We start from the raw sequence: 19644 nt of genomic DNA, 5'->3' as shown, positions 1-19644 counted from the left end.
TTCCCTCCAAGGTGCCAGTTGCATACTTGACCTTGCGAGCCTCAGGGCACTCGCACATTTCGAATACTGACTCTAGCTTTTCAAACCAATGGAGGAGTCCCACTGCCCCCTCGGTGCCACTGAAAGAATTTGGACGACAGTCCATGAAGTTCTTGAATGTGCAGACAGGCTGCTGCGCGTGTTGACCTATTGTACGAATAGGACGAAGTTAAATACGGGAGTTAATGTAGGATCTAAAGACCCTAGTATGAGTCTATACTGCAGGGTATACTACCTGCTTGAGCGGCTGCAACTGCCGCAGCAACGAGAGCCTCTAGCTGGGCTTGAGTCATGTTAATTCGTGCGGCCATTGATCTTCACATCAAAGGCAACATAAGTGAGAAAGGTTCGCGAATAGTGCGATGACAGAAGAGTGTAAGCACATAAGTGTTCTCAAGCAGTAACAGATAGCGAACAATAGTAGGGTAAGCATACTACGAGCAAAGTTCTAAGCAGTTCTAGCAAGCAGGTAATAAACATAAACCTTATTACCTAGGATGTCGAGTCTTGCACGTGGAGCGAAGCGTCGTTGTGGATCGTTGAGAGCACTGTTCTGGTTATAGTATGGTTTTAATAAAAACGTTTTCCCATATTAAAACCAAGTTCTCTATAACCAATGGCTCTGATACCAATCTGTCACACCCCCAAAATCCACACGCGGAGTACCACCGCTTGGGAGCGTGACTGACCAGGATCAAGCCACCAATCATATTGAACATGTAATTAATATCAAGTAAAATAAATGTAAACCATACATCCAATACGATAGGTGTTCAAAACATAACCATAGTTTCAAAGTGTAGCGGAAGCATAGTAAATAATCCAACACTAGTTAATAGTTTTAAATGTCATAATAGTTCAACGTAGCAACCACAATCCTTGCCCACAACGACCCGCTTCTCCAGTGCAAGCTCCATAAGTACCTAAGGTCCTGCAAGGCATGCAGCAGAGAGTCAACAACTAGTTGAGCGAGTTCACAGTTAACAGTTCAGTAATAATATGGTATGAGTAATAGTAAGTTCGTTCGTTTATATCATGTTTCATATTTCCATCGCGGCCTCCCAGGCAGGTGTGCGAAGATATTAGGGGATGTTCTTCCCAAGTATTCTAGACTAGGTTTATTTGTATCGCGGCCTCCCAGGCAGGTGTGCGAAGGTTAGTAAGTTTAGTTCGCGGCCTTCCAAAGGCAGGTGTGCGAAGATGTCATAGTGTCACGGCCAACCCGTGGCAGGTGTGCGAAGATCAGTTCAATGAGTGTTACTAGTCTAGTAGGTTCGTATTCGTTAAGTTCTACCATCTGAGTGTGCATAACAATCTATCAAATCCCATTCCCCACCCGGGAACCCATGCCTTGGCTGTGTGAACTCACCTTGGGTTTGCTCGGTATGCTAAGTATGTGCTCAAGGTAAATCAATCACGTCCTAAAGTATGCACGTATTCAAATCAGTTTGAATTCATACAGTCCACGTATAAGCATAATCAATGATCATCAAGTAGTACACATCACTATTCAACATTACACAAATCATGCATAGCGTTTAACATCAGTTAGTTAACTCAGTTAACACTTAACAGAATTACATCAGATTACTGTGCAGGTTATCCAGGTTGGCGAAACACATCAATTGGCGAAACACAGGTTTGGCGAAACATATTCTGTTTCGTCAAACCTCCTTTGGCGAAACACATTTTCAAATTCGTCAATCGTCCTTGGCGGAACTAATTCTGTTTCGCCAAGACTTCCAATTCGTCAAACAATCACATTCGTCAATATGCCAGTTACGTCAACATCCTAATTCGCCAACATTTAGATTCGTTAAACAGCAGTTACGTTAACACATCAGTTACAGAAAATCATGCAGTCAAATACGGAAACCCTAATCATTCTAGCAGCCGCCTAGAACACCATCAAGAACAATCATCATACTATCATCAGATCAATGTACAATTATCGTAACCCAAAAGTCATAACCAACAAGGTTTAATAACATTAAATCGACATGAACATCGTTAGTTCTAGATCTACTCATCACGTAATCATATCAATTCGATCAATTACTAGCATTCCTAAATCAACATCATAATTCGCATAAGAATGCGTAACCGATTTATCATGCATACGAATCAAGATTATTTAACACATGTAGTCACATCCGATCGTAAATCAAACATACACAATATATATACAGAGAAATCTAGGAAAGCCAGAAACTGATTAACGAGCATACACTAACCGAGATATCGAAGATGATGGTTTAAATCGCTTAGAACTAGAGCTTGAGTATCACAGGGCTGCCGTCAAAGTGGGGAGGGTCCTAGGGTTCCTTGTTTTGCTAAACGTATGAAATATAGGTCTGATCATGTTAATATACGCGTTAACTCGTAATGGGCCCGAACTGGGCTTTGGCGAGACAGGTTGGGCCGGCGAAACAGGATTGGCGAAACAGGTTTCCTGTTTCGTCGAGATATATCTTGACGAATCACTCTCTGATTCGTCGAGCTGCTGTATGGCGAGTCACATATGGGTCTAAGTCTAAGGTTTCACATAAGTTACAAGTTATACATACTCAACCAAACACAAAACCAGGCAAACACAATTCGTTTCATTATAACATAACGTGTGTAGTTACAAGTCAAACAAGTCAAACAGTCAAAGTCAACGGTCAAAGTCAACGTGCATTTAAAGTCGCAAGGTCGAGTTGTCACAAATTTGACTTCTAGTGCGAACTCCTGACTGCAGCTCTCCTATAATCAACTCCTCGGGGTGGTATGAAAGAGTCCTTGGCACAACTTCACCAGGAACATCCACCTCGCCTTCTAAATTAGTACCATTCTGATCCACAACTTGTTCATTGTCAAGAAGTGTCTGATCTGAAGATTGGATCTTCTCCCCTCGGATTCTGAATCACCACGATCAAAAGTAGGATTAGCATCAGATTCTGAATCATCATTGACTGTCATCTGATTTTCAGGAGCAGGCTCGCTTTCCGAAGTAGTCAGAGTTTGCTGAACATCATCATTCTCTCCAGCATGACTGGACCAGCTTCATTATCATTGGAAGTGTGTTGTTGACGTTTAGAAGACCTTGCTGGAGATTTTCCCTGAGATGCTTCATTTCTCGTAAAATATCCAAATCATCAAAGAACTCTGGCTCTTCTTTTAACTCGAATGAATCCCATAAGGTATCGTAGTTGAATCGCCATGAGTCTGCGGGCTTCTGTGGAGGCATAGTATAGCCTTGACGTTCAACATGCTGTGCTTCGATGATCCGCTTGAGACTTGGAACAAAGACTCTTCTGAGTGGACTGGCATAGCCCACAAAAATACCTTCTATGCTCTTTGAACCAAATTTGCCATCAGGATCTAGAACAGTGTAGGGTGACCCGAACGGCTCTAAAGACTCTAGATTTGCTTGTGATTGTTGATCAATTCGAAACATGTTTTGTTGTGCTTCTTCACAGTAAGTACCCGGTTGAGTGTATAGCAAGCGGCTGATACTACTTCTGCCCAGAAGTTAATCGGTAACTTTGAATCAGCTAGCATCGTTCTCGCCGTTTCGATCAACGTTCTGTTCTTTCTTTCTGCAACTTCATTCTGCTGAGGAGTATATGGTGCGCTGAACTCTTGCAATCTACCTCTTCGATCACAGAATTCCTCCATTCTGTTTTTCTTGAATTCCGTACCATTGTCACTTCTTAATCTTCGAATTCGGGTTTGGTACAAAGTCTCTATCTTCTTGAATAACCTCAGCAAACTCTCAAATGTCTCGTCTTTTGACTTCAGGAACATCACCCACGAGAATCTCGAATAGTTATCAGTGACCACTAAGCGGTAAAGATCACCAGTTATGCTCTTGACATTCACAGGACCAAAGAGATCCACGTGAAGTCTTTCTAGTGGCTTCGAGACAGAGTTCATCTTTTTGCACGGGTGGGATTTCTTTCATTGCTTTCCCTTTATACAACTGATACATTCCCCCTCAAGATGAAAACTCTTCAAGTGAACACCTTTTACTAAATCATTATGTACCAGATGGTTCATCTTGCGTAGGTGAGTGTGGCCCATTTTCCAGCGCCATATCCAACACGTATAGATCATTAACTCATAGTGCTCGCATGATGATCCACTCCTTGGGAATGACAAACCCCGGCTTCAGAATCAGACATTCTTTATCAGTGAAGTGATTAGAATACATTCTGTCACAAATTTGAGAAATGCTAAGTAAGTTGTTCTCTAGCTCGGCTATGTAATTGACTCTCTCAAATGTAACGACTCCATTTGACAATGTTCCTTCCCCGATAATTCGTCCTCCTTGATTACCAGCAAAACTGACTTAACCACCGTTGAACCCTCTAACATCATAAAACAAGGCTTTTCTCCCGTCATGTGCCGGGATGCTCCACTATCCATAATACACTTTGAGATAGATCTCAGGAGCTCCTGCACATTTCACAAACATTCAGTTAGAAGTTGAAGCAACCCAAGCCTCCTTCGACTTAGGTAGCTTAATGTGGGTTATTGCGGTGTACAAAAGTGGGAAGTTTTTGTCGTTCAATTTGAGACTTTCTTTGGATCCAACCTTAACTTCTTTGTATAAAAAGAATTCGTCTTTCGGAGGTTGACCAGATGGTTGATCCTTCTTTGGAACATACTTCTTCCCTGGAGGGGTAGAAGTTTGTTTCTCCAGATCTTCATAAAAATTCAAAGGTACATTCATCTTAACCGGTTTAGTTGAAGATGATTGTTTTTCAGCATCAGAAACCTTTGATTTTGGAACACTCGATGTCTTAGCCTCAGATTTTGGCTTCTAAGTTTGTTGTGAAGAAGGGACCCTTTTGTAAAATTTATCAGTTTCGTTACCAGCTGTTTTACGGGTTCAATTTTGACTTTGATGTTTTCATTTATCAAAATTTTCTTCTCAACAAACATTGGTGCTTTGCCTTTGACATCGTTTTTCTTTCTTGGATTTTCAACAACCACAGACTTAGGCTTTGAGTTGGTACACTTCGTGCAATGTGTCCAACTTCGTTGCATTTGAAGCATGTGCGGGTGTCAACTTCCAGACTTTTGCCTTCAGTCTGAGGCTGTGAGGCCTTCTTTGCAAAAAATTCTTCATTAGTTTTTGAAAAGATTTCTGACTCTTGCTCGGAAATTGAACTTGAGCTTTTGACAAACACTTTCTTTTCAACAAACGTTTTGTTTCGAAAGTTCCTCTTTTGATTGTTCTTACCACCCTGATAACCACCCGACCATCTATTTTGGTTGTTATTATTAAAACGTGGTGGTACAACAGGTTTTTTATAGTAAGATTTGTCTCATTCAAAGTTCAACAGCTTTTTCGAACTCTTTAACCCTTCAATTTCAGAAACCTCAAATTCCACAAGTTTGAAAACTTGTTTTAGCTTGTCAACATTCACGTTCTCAATTGGAAACTCAGCATCCGAGTATAACTTATCGGATCCACACATCTTATACATCACAAGAGTAGGTTCGTCATTTGAGTTGTTCTTGGATTTTGGTTTCGGAATGTAGTTATTCAGAAAACACTCTTCATCTTCAGTGGAATCACTATCTGATTTTAATACGTTTTCAACCACATTTTTTACCACTTCAGATTGGACACTATCTTCATCAGATGATGAAGTGAATGTGACATCAATTGTTTCTGGCAATTTTACATCATTTGTTTTCTCATTTGTTTCAACTTCATTAACCAACCCGGATTGTTTCTTTGAGAAATTGTTAAGCACAGGAGGTGGGACTTGATGATAACCCACCCCCGTTCCATCCGAGTACACATCTTCACCAACTTTGTTCTTCCTGATTGGTTTTGGAACAATGTGTTGAAGAACAAAACGCGCGGAGTTGTAACTATCAATTTTAGATTGATTCTTTCATTTTCAATCTTAGCTTCTTGGAACTGAAGCTTAAGACTTGCAATCTCGTCCAACTGCTGGTTGATTTGCTTTTCTTTTGCCTGAAGAACTCCAGACAAATGAACATTTTCTTTATGTGTTTTACCATTTCGCTCATCAGAATCTTTTACTGTTCGTTTCAACTTTTCAAAATTTTCAGTAATTGTTATATTTTCAAGAAGTAACTTTTCATTTTCTTTCATAAATCATTCAACATCAGTTTTATCTTTCTCAATCTTTTCGGTTAACTCTTTTATTCTCTCATTTGAAGCCTTAATCAATTTATCTCGACTTAAAACCTGTCTTTCAACCATATCGACTTTTTCAACCAGATCTTGGATCTTTTTGTTTGTGAGATACGCATATGTGCTGCAAACTTTGCATTCTTTCATGCAATTTTTGCAATCACTGTCTGTTTTTGCACCATCAGTCTTACCTGATCCATTGTTTGAACCACTACTACTGACCTTGTTTGTAGACTCAGAGCTAGAAGCAGATTTGGAATCTACCTGAAGTGCTTTCGTCATGAGGACTTTGTCGGCCATATTCTTCAAATTTCTTGCATTCATTTCCTTTGTTGTCTCGATGATCCCATCGTCTATCTTCTTTGACTTTAGCTTATCTTCTTCGGCTTTCTTTGCTTCATTGATCTTTCTCTGTTCATCTTCTTGCTTTATAGATTCTATAAGAGTTTCAACAATAACTGATGATGGTTCGATGACGATGTTGCCTTTTGGATCAAGATAACATTCCCGGTCTAGATCCCATCTCTTAGCCTTTTTGGCTTCTTTCCAAGTATTGTAGATCTTTGACTTCATAGTTTGAGCCAAAAGCTTTCGATAGTTGTATATTTCCTCTTCAATTTGTGCTTTCTTTGGTGGAAGTTGTGCCATTAATGCAAAGCCAACTGCATCATCTTCTGGCAAGAACTCGCTCCAATCGAAACCCTCATCGTCCTGAATCACAGCTAAAGCTCTCGACTTCTCCTTTGGAGTCTCCTCGATTTGCTTCATTCTGGGTGGCTCTTCGCGGTTTCGGTGATAAACAGCTTTCTTATAATATTCATCATGAAAAGGGTTAGCTGTTTCATCTGCGGTTGAATTTCTGCATTCCCGCTTGAAGTGCCCTTTCTGCTTACACTTGAAGCACATCACTTTAGATTTATCAAAACCAAGCTTTGTCAAAGGCCCTCCAATGGAATTTCTTACCGTGATCTCTATGAATCGTTGTGCTCGACGGATAACACTAGCCATGCACCAACGTATATCGATTAATTCCATCTCTTCAGGATCAATCTGATCATAATCCTCTTTTGTCAGATTTGTATTTCTGATTTTTCCGGCAACCAGACTTTCATATGATTTTAAGATCGAAGTAAGAAACACCATTTGTTGTTTCGTTGTCTCCTCGTTGAAGTTTTGAGCATTGTTTAGGTTCACAGCGATATTACATTGAAAAACATTTTTTGGAACATTTTGTTGTTGCTGATTCCCTGGAACAGACGAAGAAGAACCACTATGATAACCACTGCTGGGTGTTGAACTGCTGCTCCTCTTTTCTTGAGTTACATTGTTTAAGCTTTCAGCAGAAAATGCGGTTTTCGGTGATGTGGTTTTCAAAATCATGCTTCCCCTGTAGTAGAGATCGACATTTTGTTGATATGGGGTATTGTTCACTTTGTGCATTTTCTTGATTTCCAACTCATGACTTTCAAATCTTTCAATCAGCCCATCAACTGTCATTTCAGCCATTGGTTTAGTATTTTTCAACACCAAACCATAGTACTGCCAATCTTTCTCGTCTGGTAAAGATTTAAACAGCTTTTCGACCATCTCATCTTCAGCAATCGTGATCCCGTATCTGACGAGTTCTACCTTCAGGTGGAAAAATCGTTCAATCATCTGCAACACAGTTTCATTTTTCATACAACTAAATAAGTCGAATTCCTTTTTCAACAATCTCTTTTTGTTTCTCACAATCTCTTCTCCCCCAATACACTTCTTTTCTAATTTTGCCCATAAATCTTTTGCATTGGAATATCTAATCAAAGATATTATGTCGTCACGGACAGATTGATGAAGCAATGCTATACACTTTTGCTCAGCAATAAACGACTCTTATTCATTATCAGCCAGATTTTCAAGATCTTCTCTTGTAGGTGCATAACCATTCTTTAAACTTCTCCAGCTATCATAAGCAAAAGCTTTCAACCATCCATCAAATCTGTGTGCCCACTGGTTGTAGTCTTCAATCGCCATCAACTTCGGCGGTTTGTTATAGGTTCCATAGGCGTTGTCGACACTAAGAGAATCTGCGATCGCCATTTTCGGATTTGTGTTTGAATTGGTGTTTGTGTTTGTCGATGTCTCTCTAGTGTTGTATGCGAAGATGTCGCTAAACAGATTTAAGAAATCGTCTCAAATCTTGAAAACACCTGGAAAAGTCAAATACTTAGAAAAATTTCCACATCTTTCAAAAATTTGAAACTAAGTGTCGGATGATACAAGTGTCGGATAGCAAGTATCGGATGATACAAGTGTCGGATAGCAAGTATCGGATAACAAGTGTCGGATGACAAGTGTCGAATGGCTATCCGACAAGTGTCGGATAGCAAGTATCGGATAACAAGTGTCGGATAGCAAGTATCGGATAACAAGTGTCGGATGATACAAGTGTCGGATAGCAAGTATCGGATAACAAGTGTCGGATGACAAGTGTCGAATGGCTATCCGATCGGATGGTGATCCGATCGGATGGTCGTTCGATTGAGATGACTTGTGCTTTAAAAATTTTAAACTTCAACACCACTCCGATCGGATGGTGATCCTATCGAACGAGTTGATGATGTCAACAAAGATAATAGAACAAAATCTAGTCCAATCCGATCGGATAGCTATCCGATCGGTTGAATGACGTCAGCATATGCGAAGAACATGACATAGTTTTTAATCAATTTTAAGCAGTTTAGTCCGAATTTTTCAATGAAACTTTGTAGGATTGTTCTATGTTCAATTCTGATTCGATTGATATGAAAATTAGTCAGATTTGTCCGTGAAATCTTGCTTAATTTTGAGTTTTTCCAGTTTTAAGATGTGAAAATGTAAAAACTGTAAGAAATGTAGGAAAAGATGAAGAATTTGTCAAAATCTCCGGTGAGATTTGACAGAAAACTGCAGAATATGGCTGAAAATCCGGTGAAATGTTGTTATCTCCGATTCGGCTTCCGGTAGCTCTGATACCACTTGTTAGGCCACGCACAGGATCTGTTCTTGACGTAGAACGTAGCTGAATCGATCAGTGTCGAGGTGCGGAATCCCTCGACACCGTCAAAGAATCACTAACAACAATTTCAACGCTTAACATGTCTGATTTCATTGATTGATTGTAAAAGTACAGAAGAACCAGATGAAAGTCAGACAGACAGAGCTTCACATCAGCAATCAGCAAAAAGTTCTAGACATCTACCACTAACCTCCTATTTATAGGCAATCACGGAAGGCAAAGTGTCACCCGGTCGGATAGCTAACCGATCGGATGGTCATCTGATCGGATGGCCATCCGTTCGGTGGACGCATGTCACCCGACGGATTTCACTTTAACAGTTAAGCATTGTTCCCTGATTTGTCTAGACATACAAATACATACATGTTCATACATATACAAAAATACATACACAGCACAAAATTCATAAGACTCGATGCAGACGGAAGCTACTGACATATGTACTAACAAGTAAAAATAAGATCAAGGAGCTTACTACTAGCTCTAATGGCTAGGGAAGTGGCACAAGAATGATGATGATGAATATGAAAGAAAATAGGTGGTTAAAGACTCCACAAAGAGATCCTTCAAGTTCTAGCACCTCACACCTTCTTTGACAAGCTTCTTACACCATGTAGTAACCTTGGATTGCTAGGAAATGAAGTGAAAAAGGGTTGTATGGTGGTGGTTATTCTCGGCCGTGAGGGGGTAGAAGGGAGAGGAGAGGGATGATGTTTTATGTTGTGAAATGAATGGAATGAAGGATCCAGTGGTTTTTATGTATAACTTCCAACAACACAAGATTCTAGTGGATTATATGTCTCAAAAATTTAAGCAATATCTAATAAACAATGCAAATAAAATCTTCTAGTGGGACCCATGTCCCAACCATCCAAGATTGGGGGGGGGAGTAAAGTGTAACATTCCAATTGTTAGTTCAATCTAGTTAGATTTCAAGGATTTAGTTAGGTATTTTTTATGTATTTAGTGTTTATGAGATGTAACATGATGTTCGATGATCATAACTAGCTTCGTAACACTAAAACAATGTTTCTAGTGAAAATTTGGTATTTCGGGTAGTGTCCGGTTGTTCGTTTCATTACGGTTCGTTAAAGTGCTAAATTGCGCAGTTTCACTAAGTATGAAGCACCTTTTGTGACAGTTTCAATTCCTGACACTTTGTAAGTTATTCTGGACACTAAATCATAAATTCTGCATGATATTGTTGTGTTAAAAGCTGAATTATTGCTAAATAATGTTGATTTCAGTATTTTAGGTAAGTTTCAGGTGCTTTTTAGTGCATAGTTTAGCTTCCAGAAAGTTTATATGTTAACCCTTGTATCCACACTTGGGTTTTAATATATTTTAGATGTTGGACCTATTCCTAGGCCTTAATTCTATTATCTGACTGCTTTCTGCAGAGTTGCTGACACAGTGTGTCTTACCGGTGAGTTTACTAGTCTTTCTGACGCAACGCTTAAAGTAATGCATAAAGCAATATTTGAAATATAAAACGTGCATGAATTCACATGTATAGCATGTAATCAGACAATTTTGACATTTAAGCACATAATTGTAGATATTAAATAATATTAAATTAGTACGAAAATTACCGGTTTTGTGCCGGTTGTCACAGGGAACACATAAACCAGCTCATGGTATTCAAAAACCATGGTTAAAAACAATGAGAACAGATTGTTTTGCTGAATACATTGAATCTGCCAGATGTGGCTGTCGCGCCCCGCGTAAGAGTAAGCATAGGCTTACGCGCCCCGTGACCAAGTTTCAGAAATTGTCAAAAACAGTCCCTACATGCATAAAACTTGGTTTTTGAAGCATTTAACCCCCGTTAACCCCATTTCAAGGATCTACAATGATGTTATAGCATAGGGAACATGAAATATGCTTGAAAACATCACGGATGTCGGTTCGTTTGATCGTACGGCCACGTTATTCGGTTAATTACGACGAAACTCAAATGGATGCGAAAAACGATTCAAATTACGCGACGAATGGTATTTTTGCATTCCAATCACTAAAATAAAATATTTTAATGATTACAAAATTTTTTTGGATGTCCGGATATGTTCAGAACGTAAGATATGCGCGTAAATGCAAACTTATGCACTTTTTGACGCTTTTAATCCCTATTGATCAAATAAGCGCATTTTCGCATACCAAACCCCTCAAGGCCTATTTCTAAGCTAGGTAAAGGATATTTAGGGTATGTTTAGCTTATGATCTTGTTCCGGAATGTTCATTGCTATACAAATCGGCAGACTTTCGCAGCTTGTCGCAAATAGTCCCTGCGACCGAATAAACTTGTTTTTGGCACACCAAACCCTCCAAAACTTATTTCTAAGTTATGTAAAGGTTATTTAAGGTATGTTAAGCTTATGTCACTGTTCTGGAGTGTTTGTCGCGTTAACTGATTACGTTTACGCATCAATTTGCGTGTAACTTTCAAGAAAATGATTTAAAGCTTGAAATCGAACTAGAATCAAAACGTAAAATTATCAAACACAAATACACAAATATTGAGACCAAAACACATCGTTTCGTTGATAATTGATATTGTTTTACATCGTTCAGTGATTACAGAGCACAAATGTCACAGCAGTAGCCAATGAGCGTACGACAGCCTGTACTTTGTAATGTTGCACGATGAGCAATCATGCAGGGGCCAAGAAGTACACAAGGACACGTACGTGACACCAATCAACGTGCGCCGACCAATGCTCCATGATCTCCACTTAACTGTTGATGCCAGACCAGACAACAAGGACAATCGTCAGGCCACATGGACCCATTCAACGTGCGCTAACTACGCCCTCACCTGTAAATACTAATGGTCGTGACAGGGAAGACAAAACGGATATTCCTTGTTGTCGGCCTCAGGCCCAAGGCCCAAGGCCCATTAGCCCATCTCCTTCACAACTCACTTCGACTATATATAGAGAACTTCGGCTACAGTTTTAAGGATCGCTCTCTTGGTCTCTCACTTAAAACAAACACTTTTATTCTCAAAGCAAGTTTTTATACTCACGCCGGAGGGTGGTTACAAGAAGACCCCCCCCCTATTCTCCTCTTTGTAACGAGCTTCACGGTGTGCTGATTGTTTTGCAAGATCATCGCAGTTATTTATTAAGGAAGAAAGAATGTTAACCTTATTTGAACGAGACACAAACCACAAGCTAATATCCAGATTAAGCGCATGTTTGACTAAGCTTTTTAAAACAACTTATTGACTTATTGGTTTTTTGGAAAAACCAGTATGGAGTGACTTATTGACTTTTTACCCTCACATACACCCTCATTGCCAAACATCATTTTGGATCTTATAAGTTTTTAAAATGTCACTAAGTCAATAACTTGTTTCAAAAAGCCTAGCCAAAGATGCCCTAACCTGCTATCTCTTCATACTTGATATAACTTTAATGTTATATGTGCTAAGAAAGTCAGCAAAAGACTTGTCTGAGTGAACTTCTACTCAACCAAATATTTTTTTTAAATGCTCAATATTCATGGGTGTTTTACACGAAAGAGTTAATGAACACTCGTGTGATTTGAAGTGTTAAGATTAAATTCTTGAAGACTATGGTGTAAGTCACTCCACTTTGTGAAAACAACCAATATATTCCTTGAATTACCTCAAAGTTTCTTAGCAACATATTTTATTTATTTTTTTTCTAAATTGTTTAACATGCTAAAAGTAATAAGACATAAGACATAAGACATATGAGACAAAGATGTAGTGTTATTAAAAATCTTGATAATAAACTTCAAAAAGAATATATATAAAAATATAATAAATGAATCAGCTATTACAAAATCTTAATTCTTTTTCCTCTTATCTATACTACAACTTTCGGTTCAACTCTAAACCAATGTGGAGCACTTTGAAGTAGACGGATCATATAAAGCAGGAAGGAGATACTTTCTTCCATTTGTACCATGCGCATTATAACTTGCACCCGTAGTCGAGTCCACCAACAAGTCCCCAGCGTATCCCGGATACGCCCCTTTCGCATACACCCCGGGACACGCGGACGCAGCCTCCAACGGTGCATCCGCATCCCCCTGATAATACCCGTTTCCAAACGGGTTAGTGGCCGTACCAGCCAACAAAGCACCCAGGTTAATCACCAACCCGTCCATACCCACATCGTTGTTGGGTGCGACGAGTGGTGCAGCCTGCGGCCCGTATATTGGCTGGTGAAACGGCCACGCGCATTGACCCGGGCACTGGGTCTCTGAGTTGCCAACCCAGATGTAAGCAAACTTGTAATTCTTTCCTTTAACATGTTTCGTCTTGGAACCAGACGCAGATCCATGGGACCCGCATCTGCTAGAGCAGAAACCATCAACTGCCACGTCAGATGCGGTTAACACAACGTTAACGGCGTCATACGACTCCCCTTGGGAAGCCAGCTGGACGAGATGTTCGTCAGTAAGCGACTTCCCGAGAGAGTAGGAGTCGTCGGATATATGTTTTCCGAGTCGAAGGGAGAGGGAAGGGGTTGATTTGGTGTGGTATTTCTCGGTGGTTTTCCACCAGGTGGCGACGGATGGTTCGACAGGAGATTTGGTGGAGAGAGAAGAGATGAAGTCGGAGACGATCGCTTTTTGTGACGGTTTAAATGCTCCGTACCAGATGAAGTTGACGGAGATTTTTCCGGAGAGGAGGGGGCCGTTGTGGTAGTGGAGGAGGTTGGAGGAGTCTTGGACTAACTCAGTGAGTCGTCTCGCTCCGAGTGAGAGGTGGAAGATGGAGAATATGAAGAGGAGGTGAAGCAGACGATGAGTGAAGGCCATTTTTTTGTGACGGTTTTGGAGAAATTGTTAGAAGGTTGAAGATGAAATGAGTTGAAATGTGTTGTGAAAATGGAAGTGGAAAATGGGTTATTTATATACAGAGAGAACTTTGGATTTTTAACGTTGAAATATAATATAATAATAATATAATAATATTAATTGGGTTTAAATAAACAGTATATTGCTTATTGCTTAGCAGGCAAGAAGAACCTACAGCTGTAACTGCTCCCACACGGTTTTTGGGTTTTTATGAGGGCAACGAAAATTCAAGTTTTTACACTCTTTCCAACTTTATATTTTATTCATAAATTTCATAATATATAATTTTTTCTAGTTTAAGTGTAAATTACGTTTTAAAATTACAGTTTTGGTATTTACAATTTTCGTTAATTTCTCTTATAAAATTGTTTGATTATATTCTACTTTTATTTATAACCGTAGTTAATTAAAAAAGTTACAACTCTATATTTCTGATGTTTTGAAGCTTATACAGAACATAGAATCAATCTAAAAAATTAGAATCGAATGACGTTATGTAATTTTTAATATAACTATAGTATATATAAAACGGGATACCGGATTTTGGGTACCAAATACGACTCCAATATAGGTGTAACGAGTTTTTACATCTATTGTAGATTTAAAAGATGCCATTAAATTTATTGTGTTGTATCAAGAGGAAAAAAATTTACTAAACAATATATACAAATACATAAGTGTTTCATTTAAATCTTAATAAGTTTAAAACATAAGCACTAAATATTAAGCAACGTACATTATGTTATTGTTAAGTCATTTAATATTCACTTTTTTCGAATACATATAAAAATGGTCATACTATTTGAAAAATGTTTAAGACTGAAATGAAATTGTTTTTTCTTTAAACCAAATTTATTTATCGTTCAGAATAGTTTAAAAAAGTCCACGTGTAACTGCGTGGATTGGAGCCTTGGATACTGTTTCATAGCATTTATGGTCCGACCCGTTTCAAACGTACTCCAGAAAGCATACATTGTACGCCAGCTGTGAACAGTGCTTATCTATATAGCTGTTACCTTTCCCTTTTTAGCAGTAAATTCCCGCCCAGCTTTTGTCAAAAATGCCCCTATCCTTGCCCAACAAGGGTATTTTCGTCTCATTCTTCCCAAAAAGCTGTAAATGGGCTGTTATGTATTTTGTCCTTTTATCGAATTTTTTTTTCTTGTTTTCTAAACGATTTTTTTGGTAAGATCGGTTTTGTTAACATTTAACTCTTAATTTTTTTTTTCTTAATAAAATGTCTTGTCTATTCTCACATCCTCTAGGTTTTTTTTTTTGGACATCCCATACGATTAGGTTATAAGGTGTATTCTAACATTTAGAGTGTTAACAATGACATGATATGTTAACTAACATTGCAAACCACTCCCTCCTTGTGTTAAAAAGCATTAAATGGGTTATGTGTTAACATGTTAACCCAATGTTAAGAGATTAAATTAATTATTCTTTTCTTTTTTAGCCAAAAACCACTAAAAGATAAGATTAGATGAAGTTAATGAGATTAAACCATTTCCTTAAGTGAGTTAAAATGAAATGGGGAAAAAAGGTTGATGTGACACTTAAATGGAGTTAAGATAGGTTAAAGTATACCCAAAACCATATGAGGTTTGCAAACCCATCATTACAAAATAAATTAATTAAGTTACCCTAATTGAAAGAGTTTAAAAAAGGAAATGAATCAGTGAATTTTGTTAAAATATTTACATTTCAAATTGATTTCAAAAAAGGAATTAGCATGCTAAAGATCCTAAACAATGCAATTATCAACCTAATGTTATGCACCATTGTTTGTTTCAATACTCTCTCTTTTTATCTTTATATGCATATATATATATATATATATATATATATATTAGATCATTTCATAACTTACGTATATCATGAAAGTTTAGAAGGCCATCGTAATCATAGTAATGTGGGTTTCGTATCATCTAGAGTCACCATCGCAACGTGTATACTTAGTTTCACGAAAAAAATAAGTGGACATGTGAAAAAAATGTCTCGCTCTATTCCCACACCCCTTTTGGTTGTTTTGACATATTCACACACGTTGAGCTTATTTCCACTGTCACACCCCAACCGATGGCGGAGACATCGGGGTGCGAGCACTAAGCGTTCAGATTGCTCATGAGATTCCATAACACTGTTGTTTAAATAAAGATTAATTCATTTCATGAAACATTGTTTAGCTACATCAATCCACTATTACAAAACATCAATTCATTAACATAGTTTCAAGTTTCTAGGGGGAGTGAAGTCAAGTTAATCCTGGATATATTCATATTATTATATTTTAGAGCCAGGTTCTTGATTCAAAAAGTTTTTAAAGAGCCAGGTAATCATTCCTGGATGTTTAAAACGTTTTTACTTATAAATGTTTGAGAATTTGCAGATGTTGTACCAGACTACGATCCCGATAGCCGAGTCTAAGGGGGAGTCTGAAGACGAGCTCAACGCAAGGGGGAGTTTATAACCAGAAAGCCGGGTATCGATCCCAAAAGCAATGAAGCTTGACGAAAGGGGGAGGCTGAAGAAAGAGTTTAACGAAAGGGGGAGCTGAAGCTGAAGACAGATCCACGGAGATTCTGTTCGAGCAAGAGGGAGTCTATGTTGCTGAAGATGTGATAAAGTTTCAAGAAGACTCAGAGAGAGAGAAAGACAAGACGCTACGAGATTGATTGCGGCAATATCCAAGGAGGAGTCTGTTAGTGCATTTATGTCTATCGCCTCCGTCAATACAGATCGTAGCAGAAACAAAATGAAACCAAGCTTTATATTGTAAAATATAGGAGAAAAAGCAAGGTGGCATAATTGTAATTTCATTAAACTTAGCTTAGAAGCCTTGCCTATATAAATAGGAGGTATAAGGCTTTAGTTTAGAACTTTTGCCACATTTGGAGTTTGGAGAGCTTTGAAGCTAGAGAGAGAAAGTAGAGAGAAAAAGGCAAAAGGTGATTAACGGTGATAAACGAGGAGCAAATTCAAAGTTTGATACAAAAAAGCATCATGGTTGAAGAATTCCACAACACGTTTTACAAGGCGTTCACGTCCGAGTCTTCCGGAACATCGACTGTCACACCGAAAAGCATATCGAAAGCTATAAATGAAAATATTAACCATGATAATTTTTACGGTGTAACACCCCGAAAACGGGTTTGGAAATTAAACCTCGTTAATACTAGGAACGGGTAAAATACCGTTAGTGGTAAAACTAACCCGGTGAAAAATTAGGATTTTAATAAATAATTTTATGTTAATAAAATTAGAAAGAGAATAAACGCTTTGAGAAAACAAAGCGTATATAAAGCCCGACGGGTTAACGGGACTTAGAAATACTACGGGTTATGACTTCCCCAAACCCATTAAGTAACTAGGGATATCAACCTAGTTGGTTAAGTGTTGTTAAAACAATAAAAGAAACAAGAAATAGATAACCCTTTAAATAACTTGGGTAAATTGAGGGACTAAACCTGGGCAAATGAGACAAGCTTTTATCAAAACAAAATAAATAAATAAAACACACACATACGTGTGTGTATGTCTGCGATTTTAACCAGAGCCAGGAAGGCTCTCTTGCTCAAAACCCTAAAGTGCCAAGAATCACCAAATTGAAGGGCAGAACTAGCTCAAATCAGATGCATGAACACGAATTCATGATCACCTAGTCATGGGGATTACAAGGTATGTCGAATTTTACGATTTGGTGACACTTTGAGATTATGATGAATAATCAAAATCGAAATTCTGGAATGAATGTTGAATCCATGAGTGTTGTTGTGATTATATCTTAGTCTAGAAACAAACCCTAGTAGAAAGCTTGATGAATTGTTGTCAAAACTAGGGATTTGATAATTAACCTATTTTGTGCTAAGTGGGTTTTGATTATGTAGTGAAGATGATGGTTTACACATGTTTAAAATCATCATAGTTGCTAGTAGAAACAAGATACTTGAACAATTTGCAAGTTTGAGTGTTTAACATACATGACTTGAGATGGGTTTTTATGATATGATGATGTTAGTGTCAAACTTGTGATTAGAATCATCATATTAGTTAGTAAGACAAAGTACTTGAACCATTTAGGTGTTTGCGTACATAAATCATATTTACCATAAAATGGGTTGTTATATGATATAGAGGAATTGATGTTAAGATCGTGATATAGATGCTTGAAATCATGTTACCTAGTTGTAAAATGTGTAAAAAACAATGTATGCACATTAGGTGTCTGTTAAAATGCCTAAATGAAAACTAAGGTGTTTGAAATTAGAAGTGAAAATGTGCAATGAATAAGTTGATAAGTCGATTGACTTTAAAAAGTCAAATCGACCAAGTGTATGATCGGATGGTAAATTCGATATAAGAAGAGTAGGATGGAATAGTCGTAAATGATTATGACTAACCTAACCATCTTACAATTACAATGATGGTTTGACTCTTGACAAGCTAGATGGAGGCTTGGGCAAGGAGCGGGTCAAACGGATCGGGTACGCGAAAAAGGAGCATAACCGGATGCAAGGTAAGCGACGCTTACATCCTTTTTGTAGAATATGCATTATTTTGTAAATTACAAAATGCGATTAGTGTAATATCCGAAATAAGGGTTCCGACGCTATTAACACGAGTCGGAACAAACATAAATGATAAAAACCAAGGGTCACGGTGAAAAGAGGCGAAACGGTAATTTAGTCACGTAATGACTAATAATTAATGAGTTTTCGTTAAGATCACTTTAAAGTGCAACTAATAGCGAGAAAATGAGTAAAGATGGAAATTTAGTCAAATATCGACTAAAGTAAATTGTGGTTTAAAAAGGGGTCTAGTGGCAAAAATCCGAAATGGGTCGGATGAGCAAATTGGTAAAATTAATAACCATGTTTTGCTACTTATGAAGATGCTTGGTCGTATAGGCCAAACGGGTCAATTGGCGTGATAACACCATTTGACAATATCGACTAATGTGGTTGTCAAGTCTTGTGATAACAGGAGCAATTAACGATTCGGATACTCCCGTCACCATAGAAAATGTGATAATAAAAGCGAGGTATAAATCGGGTCTATTTGTTGATCCGAGCCAGGTACGCATATTTATGATGTATGTAAAAGTGCTAATTTGGTCGAATAATTGGTGATAGTCCTTCATTGTAGAAGAAGGACCAAAATCGACCAAAACACCCTTGTAGGCTAAATTGAACAAACAACCCTTAGAGGTTGTTTGGAAACGAGTCTTATGATTAAACAAAAGTTTAGAACGAGTATGGGTAGTGAAAGACGTAATTCTTGGGCCGAAAGACTCCATACGAGTCTTTGCCGTAAAATGATATTTCAAGGAGTATAATTCGGAACACATAGATATCTACTTTAAATCCAACACACATTTAGTTGTGATGGAAGAGTACTAGATAAGAAATATAGGTTACAATGCTAGATTAGAATGAAAGCGAATTTGAGCTTAAAAGTGCTTAAAATATCCTTAACGGGTCAAAATAAGCATACTAGTGAAAACAGGTTTAATTTGTGTAATAAACCTATGATTCGAACCTAATATGGTATATAACATTTATTTGAAGAAGTG

The 19644-nt window shown here is 38.1% G+C and overlaps 1 protein-coding gene and 1 long non-coding RNA gene across 2 annotated transcripts; one reads left to right on the top strand and one right to left on the bottom strand.

Moving 5' to 3' along the window:
- Positions 1–12954: 12954 nt before the first annotated feature.
- On the bottom strand, positions 12955–14104 carry LOC110917579 (protein PHOSPHATE-INDUCED 1). Its single transcript, XM_022162100.2, has one exon. The coding sequence runs from the start codon at positions 14028–14030 to the stop codon at positions 13095–13097; it is 936 nt and encodes a 311-aa protein (XP_022017792.1). The 5' UTR covers positions 14031–14104; the 3' UTR covers positions 12955–13094.
- Positions 14105–17562: 3458 nt separating this feature from the next.
- Positions 17563–19227, top strand: LOC118487262. Its single transcript, XR_004881055.1, has 3 exons — positions 17563–17750; positions 18520–18588; positions 19056–19227. It is a non-coding gene; the product is annotated as an uncharacterized LOC118487262 (long non-coding RNA).
- Positions 19228–19644: the final 417 nt, after the last annotated feature.

Source organism: Helianthus annuus, chromosome 2 (genome assembly GCF_002127325.2).
Source record: "Helianthus annuus cultivar XRQ/B chromosome 2, HanXRQr2.0-SUNRISE, whole genome shotgun sequence".
Lineage (NCBI taxonomy): Eukaryota > Viridiplantae > Streptophyta > Magnoliopsida > Asterales > Asteraceae > Helianthus > Helianthus annuus.
Note: the sequence above shows the minus strand (reverse complement) of the source record. Positions and strands in the feature narration are given on the sequence as shown.